This window comes from Polypterus senegalus, chromosome 6 (assembly GCF_016835505.1).
Source record: "Polypterus senegalus isolate Bchr_013 chromosome 6, ASM1683550v1, whole genome shotgun sequence".
NCBI classification, from domain to species: domain Eukaryota; kingdom Metazoa; phylum Chordata; class Cladistia; order Polypteriformes; family Polypteridae; genus Polypterus; species Polypterus senegalus.
Genome location: NC_053159.1, coordinates 83689137 through 83701364, shown reverse-complemented (window position 1 = coordinate 83701364; position 12228 = coordinate 83689137). Strand labels below are relative to the sequence as shown.

The following is a 12228-nucleotide window of genomic DNA, read 5'->3' as shown; positions in this document are numbered from 1 at the left end:
GGGGAAGCATGACGTCAGGAGTAGGGAGCAGGGCCCTCCTCACTGGCCTGCTTCACTAGTACGCGGGGGCGACTAGTATGTAACAAACAAGAAACTCTACAATTTCCCGAAATTTGAAACCAGCCAGCCAAGTCTTCCGACGCACCTGAATGTTGACATGAGTACATTTTCTTGTTTTCTTATGTACTTTGACTCTTCTGTTGTTTCTATCTACGTATAGCATGTAGTATATAAAATTATTTAGTGCTTTTTTTCTTCTTATTCACAATATGTTTTTTTCATTTAAAATTCCTCCCAGTGCTGTCTACCTAGGGCGGCATGGTGGCGCAGTGGTAATGCTGCTGCCTCGTAGTTAGGAGACCCAGGTTCACTTCCCGGGTCCTCCCTGCGTGGAGTTTGCATGTTCTCCCCGTGTCTGCGTGGGTTTCCTCCCACAGTCCAAAGACATGCCGGTTAGGTGGATTAGCGATTCTAAATTGGCCCTAGTGTGTCCTGTGGTGGGTTGGCACCCTGCCTGGGATTGGTTCCTGCCTTGTGCCCTGGGATTGGCTCCAGCAGACCCCTGTGACCCTGTGTTCAGATTCAGCGGGTTGGAAAATGGATGGATGGCTGCCTACCTATGTGTTTGACCTTTACGCCCTGTATAGGCAGATAAATGAATCGGTTTCAGTATAGTTGTTCATTTAGCCTCAGTTATGTTAGTTTACTTTGTACTTTCAGGCAGATGAAAGCAATTTTAACTTTATATTTTATATAAAAGGAAGTAAATCCAAAAACACTTTGGTAAAAATATTTTAATAAATAAAAAAATAGCAAAATTTACAATGAATGTGAAAAACAAAACAATAGCAACAACAGGCTATGAACAGAACATTTCAAGCATCCATGCAACATAGTTTGAGAAACTAATTTGCTTTTCTTTATTGATTGCATTGGTCCCATAAGAAAGCAAAGAAAGATATGTACAATATATATATATATTTTTACTCTTACATTAACAAAACAAAACAATCAAATCAAACAGAAAAAAGTAACAACACTCAACATAGTAATTCTTCCTGAATTTTCATACCAGTATTTAACTTGAACTTCGTCCTGTTTGTGAAGAAATGGAATTTGAGCAGGAGATGTCAATGTTGTTAGGTTTCCTTTTTTACTAATGGCTTGTCACATACAGTATACAGAGATTTCCTCTCTTAGTTTATGAATGCAGTCTTCAAGCAGTTCATAAGTGCTCTTTCAGAGCTCAGAGGCACATTTTATAGTTGAGACAATCTTTTGAGGTTTTTGAGGTTCTCCATAAATCCATCTTCATTTTTTTAGTTATAGAAGTGAAACAGTCTGAAAAACAATCAGGTAATAAAAGTTATTTTTTTAACTATTTTTTTAAATATTAAACAAATTACACCAGAAAAATTGTATTAAAAGTTGTAATTATTAGAAATAAACTACCCATCTAGCGTTAACTTGAAATAACACTGTGGTACTGTACTTCACTTTTCCGTTTTCTAGTATTCCAAACCCAGCAGTGTCACTCACAGTGTGCAGTCTGCATGTTCTCCCTGCAGTCCGAGTGAGTTTTTCTCAGGATATTGTGTGTGTGTTAGGTGAATTACTCTAAATTAGCCCTGTATGAGCCGATTTGGGTGTTTGAGTCAATGTGCCATGTAATGGACTTGCTCCCAAAACTTCCAGTACAGGCCCCGGCCCCCCATGACCCTAAACTGATAAAACAGGTTTATATGTGCATGCTATTTGATATGCGCATTATATTAAAACCTGCTACATTAGTTCATTCGCCCAGAGCCCTGTACACATTTACAAATATACAGTACATAATAACATTCAAAAAAGTGAAGTACAATGCAATGTATAAATAGAGGTATACATTGTACAGTAGTTTATTTTTCTAAAACATTAGACTTTAAATTACAATCTACCAATGAATTTTGAATTTTTTATTATAATTTTTATTTATTTAATCTTAAGAAGAAGAACATTGCATACAATCAAGTCATACTAATACAACAAATGACTTCATAGTCAAGCTAGAAATGCAAGCCAGTTCACCTACTTGGGTGCTTTTTGTGTAGAAACAGTTGCACTTAACTCATCGACCTTGGATTAAACAGGTTTAAAAAATGAATAGGTGGACTGTTAGTGATGAACTGTAGGTCAGTGTCTGTAAAGTGATTTGGGATCGTGCTCACTATTTAAATGTTTTCTATAAAAATGCACTGTTTCCTTATATTAGCTAAGGTATGAAGGCTCCTGAAAGTGATAATATACAACAGGGAAATGGCAATGCAAAGTAAGTAAATGAAAACTAAACAAACTATTTTAGTAACGTACTGAAATGGTGAGATTACAAAAGATAAATTTTATTTTCTTACACAGCAGGCAGTCAAGGAGGAAAGCTAGATATTTTCTAAGAGCAGTCAAAGGTTATTCTCTTTTAAAAATGAATGCAAGCTTCATTGGCACTGTATATTTCTGTGCTGGCTGCATTGGCAATAGTAATTCACTACATGCTGCATTTCTGCATTTTGTCAAAGTGTTTCTTAATGAGTTAGCTCAGTAAGTGTTTGCATACTGTGACTAACTGAGGATATGTCAAAACCCAGTAGCAGCTAGGATGCTGTTTTTTTATTTAGTTTTTCTGAATGATATTATATCAACAGACCAATGTCATGGGAAACTCCAGTTTCGTACATACCGTTGCCATTCCATAAATATTACGCAACGGCAGAGCATTTTAGAAACCAGCATGCTGCTTGTTAGGTGAAAATTGGTCTCCAAGGTTACAAAAAGGTTAAAGAAAAATTGCTGTGGTTAGCAGTATTCAGGCATTGAACAGGAGTTTCAGTGTTTCTGTAATCCATGTGGGTCCCTTGAAGACCTTGGACTGTGAACCACTCCCATTCATGGTGCTTTGAAGTTCTTTTTCAGGCCTGTGGTTTGTGGTAAACTGCAGCTAATACCCAAGATCCCGAAATGTGTAATATTAGAGTTGGCTAAACAACTGGCCTGGTGATTGAAATACCACTTTTTTAGTTACAAAGCGAAACAACACAAACAATGATGTACAGTAGTCATCATCTTAGAAATTTAGGAAACCACCTAACATATCGCACCACTATTGCACTGTAATCACAGGAATAACCCAGTTTAACTAAACATGCAGATGTTCACTTTAGGTACTGTATACGGTTCATTACATTGTTTCATGGAGACATCACCTGACATATATATTTTTAGCTTTGATAATACTAATAGTATGCCTCACATTCTACAAAATGTAGACTTCATGCAGAAGGACTTACCTTGTGCAATACAGATTAACAAAATTATGAGTCAACCTTATACAATATAGAGAATGAGAGCAGTACAAAACACAAAATGTAGGCAAATACTTTTTCACTGAGAAGAAGCCTTGACTCAAACTTCTTGGACTATATCAGCGACACACTATAATTATTTTTATGCAAGAAAATATTTAGTCACTGCTGCATATTTAAAATGTCATGATGACATCTAAAATTAAACTGTTGTCATTGACTAGCCATTTTAATGGACTGTTTCTTCTTTTAAACTGTATAGGATACAACACGTCTGTATAAAGAAATGGGGCTGGGTAAACTCTTTTCTCCCTTCAGCCTTGTTTCCCATCAGGATTTCAGTTTCTCTCCAACATAAACTAAATACAATTGCTTGTGACCCCTTGAATCTCAAAACCTGCAGACTTCACCTACTGCCCATTATAACCCTATCCAGAGTTCTCACAGAACTGTAAGGCAGTTAGGTTCTACACCCTAATGGTATGCGCACTTGTTAATATTTAACACTCATGACTCACTTATAGGTGGCCATCCCAGCATTCTGTTCGCCTCAGTGCAGTTTGTCCTCTACACACTGGCTGATATATTTGGTATTTGTTTTCTCAAATCATTTGAAAATGTTAAGTCTAATTTAGGAATTCATTTTTCATCTGTGATGATGCTCTCTGGGCCTACAGGATCTTCTTTACCTATAGCCATTCCCTGTTCTTTCATGCAAACTCATTTTTTTTCCTCTTAGCTTGTTTCTTACTCTCTCCTCCTTGGTGTGTAAGTTCTCCATTATATAGCTAGTACTCATTTAACAATTGTTGTATTATTTCACTTTATCTTTACATCGGTGCTGGGATAACATCTTTAAAAATATTACTAATTCCTCAAGGAATTGCAATCATCCATTTATTCAATATAAATATGTACTATACCTACCCTTTATCTAACCCCTTGCAAATTATACTTAGTGGGCCTTTGCCTTGATCCTCTCTGTCATCTCGATCCCCTTGATGCTCTCAGCACTTTTATGCTCATGCTCTGCGTTTTCATTTCCTCGTTACTTTCTTGAAAATAGTCAGTTACTTTTCCTCCTTTACCTCTCCAGCTACCCTGTCTCTGTGCATCACTGTAGGCTCATGTGCTTGGGCGCAGTAGCTGCTAAATTAATCCTTGCTTCCTGAAGGAATTCCCTCTGAGGAAATGGCTGTCTCTTTTTTGTAATTTGATTCACCTGGAGTTATCTGCCTTTCAAATTAAAAAAACAGTCACTGAGTCAGTGTAATACTGGGATGTTGCTGCTCCTCCGGTTAAATCCATTATTACTTTAGATCTGTGATGCAGAGGCTCCTGTATTTAGCTGTGTAGGTGTAATGAGCTTGCAACGGCATTGATCCTGTTGGTATGCACAGAATTTAGGATAGAGGTGGAAGGGGTGCCATTTGGGTGTAATCCTTAAATAATTACGTAATGTATTGCTGTTATGTGTTTATACTTTGATTATATTTATATCAATTTGGTCACATAGGATTTGATTGATTTAAGGGGGAGAGAGAGTGAGGTTAAGAGCACGAGCTGATACAGTGCGTTGCCACACCCACCACATGACAAACCACCTCAAGATCCCAGATTAGGACCCAAATGCAGCCATGCGACAGGTGACACCTGAGCACCACACTAGTTCAGATGGAGTGGAACAGTGTGAGGTTTTGTATGGTGGCTGGAATGCCAGTTCTGCCACCAACCCCCAGGTTTTTCCCTGAAGGTTGGAGTTCCTACTTGCTGGGCTGGATGTAGGTTAGCGTCATACCCAGAACGGAGCAATTGCAAGTTAGGGGCCTTGCTCAAGAAGGATGGAAAATTTCAGCATATTATAAAAATGTCTTTTGAAAAACACTGATGAAATTTTAAACAGAAGACACTTTTCAATATGAGCATGGTAGTGAAGTAATGTCCTGCTGTTGCCTCATAGCCCCAGGAACCTGGTTTTGATTTCCAAATAGTGTTTTGGATACTGCATGTTCATGTTTTCTCTGCATATTCCACTTTTTGCTCATGTCAGATAAATATCCATCCATCCATTATCCAACCCTCTATATCCTAACTACAGGGTCACGGGGGTCTGCTGGAGCCAATCCCAGCCAACATAGGGCACAAGGCAGGAAACAAACCCTGGGCAGGGCGCCAGCCCACCACATCCCATAAATATACAATTTTTGTTTTTTAAATGAACGTATTGTTGGTATAAGTGTGTGCATGTGTTCTGCAAAGGGCTGATGTCTCATTCAGGGTTTATTTCCTTGCACCTCATGGTGCCATGATAGGTGATAGGGTGCCTGCTGAATGGATACCTTATATGGCATGTTCCTCCGGTGGAAATAATTAACTTTCAAGCTTCTATAACATTTAGAAAAAAAGCACATTATGTATTTACATATATGTATTGTGCAATTAAAATGTAAGCAAAAAAATAATTCTCTACATTCCAAAACATACACTTTACTGTTAATTACAAATAGTTTTACTGTTATACAAGTACATAATAAGCAATACACCACTTATTAAACTGACAAACTATGAACAAGCCAGAATCATAAAGTAAACTAAATATATGTTTCTAGTAATTGTTGGTGAAGAATGGAAGTTTTTTTACACACTATAGGTGGAGAATGTTTTATTCAGACAGTTTGGTGTCTCTTTTCCAGCTGGTTTGCATTTTATTGCCTTACATTACTGGAATAATTTAGTGCATTCTCAAACACAAAATATGTAAGAAACTTATATATATATATATATATATATATATATATATATATATATATATATATATATATATATATATATATATATATATATATATATATATATATATATATATATATATACACACACAAAGTTAGTATATGCTTTATACGTAATATAAAGTATATGAGATCAATTATCTCTTTCATTTGGTCCAAGTTAATGTTTTAAGGCACATAGATAAACAAACCGGATATACTAACATATTATTTTGGGCCTGTAAGGCTGCAGCCTTTAATTTATAGATCGTTTTGTCGCGTTTTAAACTCAGAAAAGTTAAACAGAGTCTTCCCCTCATAAACGGTTTGCTCTCTTATACCGCAAGGCTGTTCTATAATTAAAACCGTTATACGGATAATCTGCGCGCAGTGACGTCGGCAGCGGGCAGCTGGCTCACCTACGGAATATACACATCTGCCAGAATTTTTGCTAAAGAACAGCCTTACGTTTTCTTAGACTTCCAATTCAAGCATGCTGTCAAAGAACTCAGCAAGAGTCATAAAACTGATATAGTGTTACAGAACAGGACAACATTTTAGTAAAACGAATGCCATATTAATTAGACTGGAAGCAGCCCGTGCAGCCTCTGCATCACAGTTTTTCTTTTTTACAGACTTACAGAAATGTAACAATTCAATTTGATAACATGACATAATGTATAAATAATATTAAATTGTGTTTCATGATATGGTGTCCGAGCATGAACAACTGAATTAAATAAAATTCAGGTTCGAAAACTTAGCACCTGCTGTTTGTGAAATAGAAATGAGAATTCATACTAAAACACATCGAAGTTAAGAATATTACTATAAATGAATTGTGTTACCAACGTACTATATCAATAAAATATCAGAAGTAAAAGTAACAAAAATGAATGAGCGTCACTGACTAGAGAAAATACACTCTAAGAAACTCACTATGTCTAAATTTACCCGTGCCACTTTGAAAGAGAACATGAGAATCTGGGGTTAAACAGAATAACCAAGTTTATTTATTTCAAAATAATTGCAGTTATATAAAGCTCTGAAGGATAATGGAAACTTAAAAAAAGCTCAGTTTCTAATGACTTCAATTTTGGATGATTTATGAGGTCCTCTTGGGATTTGGGGTTTAGCATCTCAGCAGTCAAAGGGTGATTTAAACTTTTTTGCCCAATCGCAAACAGTTTAATTTCTGCGGTAAAGTTCATAGTCTCTCATTCACATATAAATCCTAATTATCCATAAGGGACAGTTCGTTTACAATCAGCTCAAAATACTGTGTGATCCACTCATCTGTACTTACTTAAAACAAACTGCTGTGCGTGATAAGAACCAAAAACAGAAAAAATGAATGATTTCCTCGAAATAAAAATCAGATAAGACGCAATTTACAAAGTCCTTAAACACCATTTCTTACTAGATATTATATTGTATATTAACATGTGAACTGATGTTATTTAAGGGCCTCTGCAGTTTATGTTCTGTAAGATATGTACGTCTTAAATATAAGCTGCTATCAGGTTTCATCTTGTATCATATGAGGCTTCAGTTTTTTTAGGTCAGTTGTAATAATCACTGTAACAGATATTAATGTGATGTAATATTTCAGTGTATCAAAATATGGGTGTTCTAAATCCTTTATTAATATACTCTTGCTTTATGTCGGCGCCGATGAGTAGAAATGTGTGTGATGTGATTTAATTTTCTTTTCGTAAAATACTGTAAATTTCGACTAGATACACTGAATGCGTGAGGTTTTTGTGTTTTTATTTTGGTATTTAACTCCTGATTATTATTATTATTATTTTGCAATCCCCACTATAAGCGTTTTGAAACATGTTCACGGATTATGGCGATATGTTCTCCACAGGCAAAGTAAATCGTTTTTCAATCCACGTGCCAGAATCCACCTGGGATGTTGAATTTTTCACATTCGTCGTTTCACGTGCATCCTCCTCCCATGCACATTCCAAATCTAAGGCAGCGGGGTTTTTTTCCTTGTTTCTTTTTTTTTTTTCGTATTTTTCTTAGTGGATAATTGTTCTGCTTTTATAATTGCAACTTTGATGGTTTTGAAAAAAAAAAACATTTTAAAAATCAAAAAATGTAAACTCCAGATGTCAGAATCCAGAATTATTTAATTTTAAGCAACAGAAGCTGTAAAGTTCTTGAAGCATTCGCGAAGCTTGTTTCAAATAGGAAAAGCTCCGTAGCGATTTTTTGTTAACATCTTGAAAGGTACCTGACTATTACTTTTGCGCTCTCATGTTGATTATATCTTATTTTATTCTATTACATCGGATCACAAGATAATTTAAGTGACTGAGTGTTATTCATCACGAGGTAACAGTGGGGTGTGAATAGTATGCCCCGCCAAAAATATGTTTAAGTGAAAATTGTCAACATAAATGTACACGACGCATTGCACTCTGGTCCTCCCTTTTGGCACACAGCTTCAGGGACTTGGATTCAGCTACTCTTCTATACGTTCTCCTGGGGGACGGCCTCAGGTAGTCCTGTTTCAGCTTACATCCTAAACAACTGCATGCTACATTAACTACTGACTGTAATGTGTGTGTCGAGTAAAATGAGCAGACTTGCGCCGGCTGCTGCCCACATAGGCTCATGGCCCTACTAAGGAGAGCTGGATCAACGGGTCACAAGCCTGACGTTATATGCATAACAGGAACTTATGCACTGATCCCTTATTACTTCTATATTTGCTACTTACAAAGAAACGATATATACCAAGAATAAAATGACAATCCTATATTAATTATTATGATTTAAACAAATGATCAGAGAATTCCTTAACATATTGAAAATATGTTGTCATATATATTGCATATTTCTTATTAACATAAAGATACGAGATAATTGATTTTTTTCCCCAAATGCTCAGTATCAGGAATAATATAATAACGTGCATTCCAAATTGCTGTTATCACTTATAAGGTGCTTTACGTTGATTATAGTTATCTCATAGAATTATTAATTTAATTTTAAATTAATTTAAAAAGTCATGCTTTATTTGTTTAACAATGTCTGTCAAAAAAGTATATACATTCTAATAGGAATATATAATTATTTTAATAGTAAAATGATAGCATCAGGAGACCCCAAGTATACTAACCTGCTTTGGGTTATTCTACTGTGCTGGGGGTATAGTTGTTCACTTTGATGTAAGGTTGTATATAAAAGGCATTTGCTGTATAGAAACAATACGTCGTTCAAATAATAAGGCTATGTCCAATATTTACACTATTGTGTTTTATCAGTGTTTTTACACAGCACATTTACTAGACTGACCAAAATGCTGAATGATTTATGATTTAAAGCTTCACATAAACCAATAATTTAATTTCTAGTGAAATGAGGTGTTAAGTGACTTCCTCAAGGTCACAAAGTCAGCCAATGGTGGGGTGTGTACTGCTAACTCTGCCTTACAACCCAACTCTTTAGATCCTTTAGCCACTAGTTCACATGTTTTATTTTTGTAAAATACTCATTTTTTTAAGTGCTGCGGTTAAAAAAGCTATACAAATTCGCAGTGTGCACATTTACACATTGTAATGTTTCTCTGCTGTTATGCATAGTATATGTTTGCGAGGTTTCCACTTGCTTGATTCAGAAATGATGCACATTTTCAAATCAATCAAGTACATTGTGAAGTAAAAGATATTTTTAAGGGAATACTAATGTAACGTTTTTGCTGCAGATATGCTATCTCAGATGGGTTTTGTTTTTATTTTGTCTTCGAGTCTCCCAATGACATGAGAATGTCTTAAAATGGCAGTTGACATTGTGGCTAATGCATAGAAATATCATGAACACAACAACTGGCAATTACAAATAAGCACTTCTTCAGGGAAAATTAAACGAACCAAATATACGAGTAAACCAATGCTAATGATGACAATATGCATACTTAAAATAATTAATTAAAAGTTTAAATCCATCACTAAATAAATAGAGATCTAAGATTTTAAAAGTAGGCTTCAGGTTTTTTAACACAGCTTTGAGAACAGAATGCGGTACATTTTCCACGAAGCTCTGGCTCCTTGAGTTTTATGACTGTTCACAAACGGCGGTCAGACCATATACTGATCAAACATATAACGTGGCACTTCGTATCGCAATGTATGCCATATTAAGTAGTTAAGTACAGTCTGGTTAAAATAAAGGAAAAATCCGTACGATTAACGTTTTCAGTTTGTTTTGTTGAAAACAGCTCAGTATTCCTCCGTAATCTTGTAGGAGAGTCAGCGACACACACCCTGTGACTTCATGCCTGATGACCCGCAGCACTACTCCCTCGCTGAACGGTAGGCAGCCGTCAATGACAGCACAGGCCATGTAAGAAATGAGCGTTTTGGGATGAAATACTCTACACTCAAATCAATCAAGTTGCAAAAAGATATTGGTAAATCACTGCAATAACAGCGATGTCACTTTTAGTTAAGCACAACTGCAATGTGTGTTTTAGCGTGGAAAAGAAAACTGTTCTGCTTGCACGTTCGATCTGGCATTTATATTAAAAAACGGAAAAGGTTGTAGGATGTAAGACCTAGATACATTTTGCAAACTGCATAGACACCTTGCATTGATCTCGTCATTTGTGTTCCTGTTTGCAGATCACGCCTTCAACTTTTCCTTTTTTTCATGTGTGCTCCTTGACCCCTTCACATCCACACAAACAAATCAAAGGAGTAACTGCATTCTGGGGTCCTGCTTCTCAACAAACCCGCAAAATAACCGGTCTGGCATCATACCTAGAAATCTCAGATGTGGTGTTTGTTTTCAGAATTTTTTTTATTGTTATGAGATTTTGCGCCTATAAAGCGAATCAATAGACTGTTGTATGAAACAAAAGCTTCAATATTGCTTGCTTTGAAAAAAAAAAAACATGTTGCCGCGACCCTGTAATAACAATGGGAGTCATTCTGCACATTAAACGACATACTGCAGATGCTGCCTTGACCCTTCCTTCAAACACAGCACCGTTACTTGGGCGACTTACTTGAGCTGACAGCTCGGCAACACCTACCCGTCGGCAAGGCCCGCTGCTCCGTCACTAGTGGGATGTGGACATTGACCATGCGCCCTCCATCCGCCACACTGAGAACGCGTAGCTCAGACGCTCGTGCGCAACGTAGCTACAGCTGGACATCTTGTTGTCCATCTCGTCACTCTGAAGGACTTGATAAAGGAAATCGATGTACCGCGCAGCCAGTTTGAGCGTCTGGATCTTACTCAGTTTATCTGAAGGCAGTGTGGGAATTATTTTCCTGAGAGAGGCGAACGCTTCATTGAGGGATTGAGTTCTTTGCCTCTCTCTGACGTTTGCCAGGACTCTTTGATTCTGCAGCTCCTCGTACGACTGGGCGCTGGGACTCGACTTTTTACCCCGCTTTCCGGGACCGGGGCTACCGTCTTCACTGGATTTTTTGCTGTATCTCCTTTTCCTTCCAAATCTTTTATGTTGCCTGTCCAGCTCCTCCTCGCTGGTTACTAAGCTGTCCACAGGGGAAACTGGAGAACTTGAGCTATCTTCCATGACTCCTTAAAAGAAGTGGGGAAAAAATCGCCCCTTAAATCCAACAGAATGATATATCCGTGCCTTTTAAATCGACATACACTGATCTTTAAAATTGAGATTAGCCCCTTTCACATTATATGTGTACTTTGGCAGAACACTCTCCTTACAGGAAGTTTTTTTTTCTTCAATTTTTGGAAAGTTTTGCCGAGTTTCAGATGCTAAATAGCTGTCTGAACTGAGGGCGAGGAAGAAGTCATTTCTGATTGGTTGAACCTTCGGCGGGAGGGGTCAGTTTAGTGTTACAGTTTACTCAGATGGTTAACCTAGAAGACCTCGAGAATTAAGCGTCAAAAGTACATATTTTCTTTAATTTAGGAATGGTGGAGGTGTTTATTAAACAAACAGGCTGAACTAATAAAAGAAGAAAAAAGTTTTCTCGATTTATTGTTCACCGCATTATTAGTCTTTTTTCAAATGAAAATCTGTGACCATCAGCCACATGAAAATAACTAGAAATAATGGACGTCTAAACGTCCAACTTCTGAGAATTACCTGCGTTAAACTTTTGATTAGGTTAAAA

At 36.8% G+C, this 12228-nt stretch overlaps 1 protein-coding gene across 2 annotated transcripts; it reads right to left on the bottom strand.

The window, feature by feature from the left end:
* Window positions 1-785: 785 nt before the first annotated feature.
* On the bottom strand, window positions 786-11847 carry twist2 (twist-related protein 2). Of its 2 annotated transcripts, none has more exons than XM_039756436.1 (2): window positions 11157-11847; window positions 786-1341 (listed from the first exon to the last, which is right to left on the bottom strand). In XM_039756436.1, the coding sequence occupies exon 1, from the start codon at window positions 11664-11666 to the stop codon at window positions 11184-11186; it is 483 nt and encodes a 160-aa protein (XP_039612370.1). In that variant the 5' UTR covers window positions 11667-11847; the 3' UTR covers window positions 786-1341; window positions 11157-11183. The 2 variants fall into 2 exon arrangements, 1 of the variants encoding a protein (XP_039612370.1); XR_005634074.1 differs by having other exon boundaries at window positions 1292-1341; window positions 11130-11847.
* Window positions 11848-12228: the final 381 nt, after the last annotated feature.

Bases quoted from the DNA above. Each gene is read 5' to 3' on its own strand.
- twist2 (XM_039756436.1), bottom strand. From the start codon at position 11,666: ATGGAAGATAGCTCAAGTTCTCCAGTTTCCCCTGTGGACAGCTTAGTA.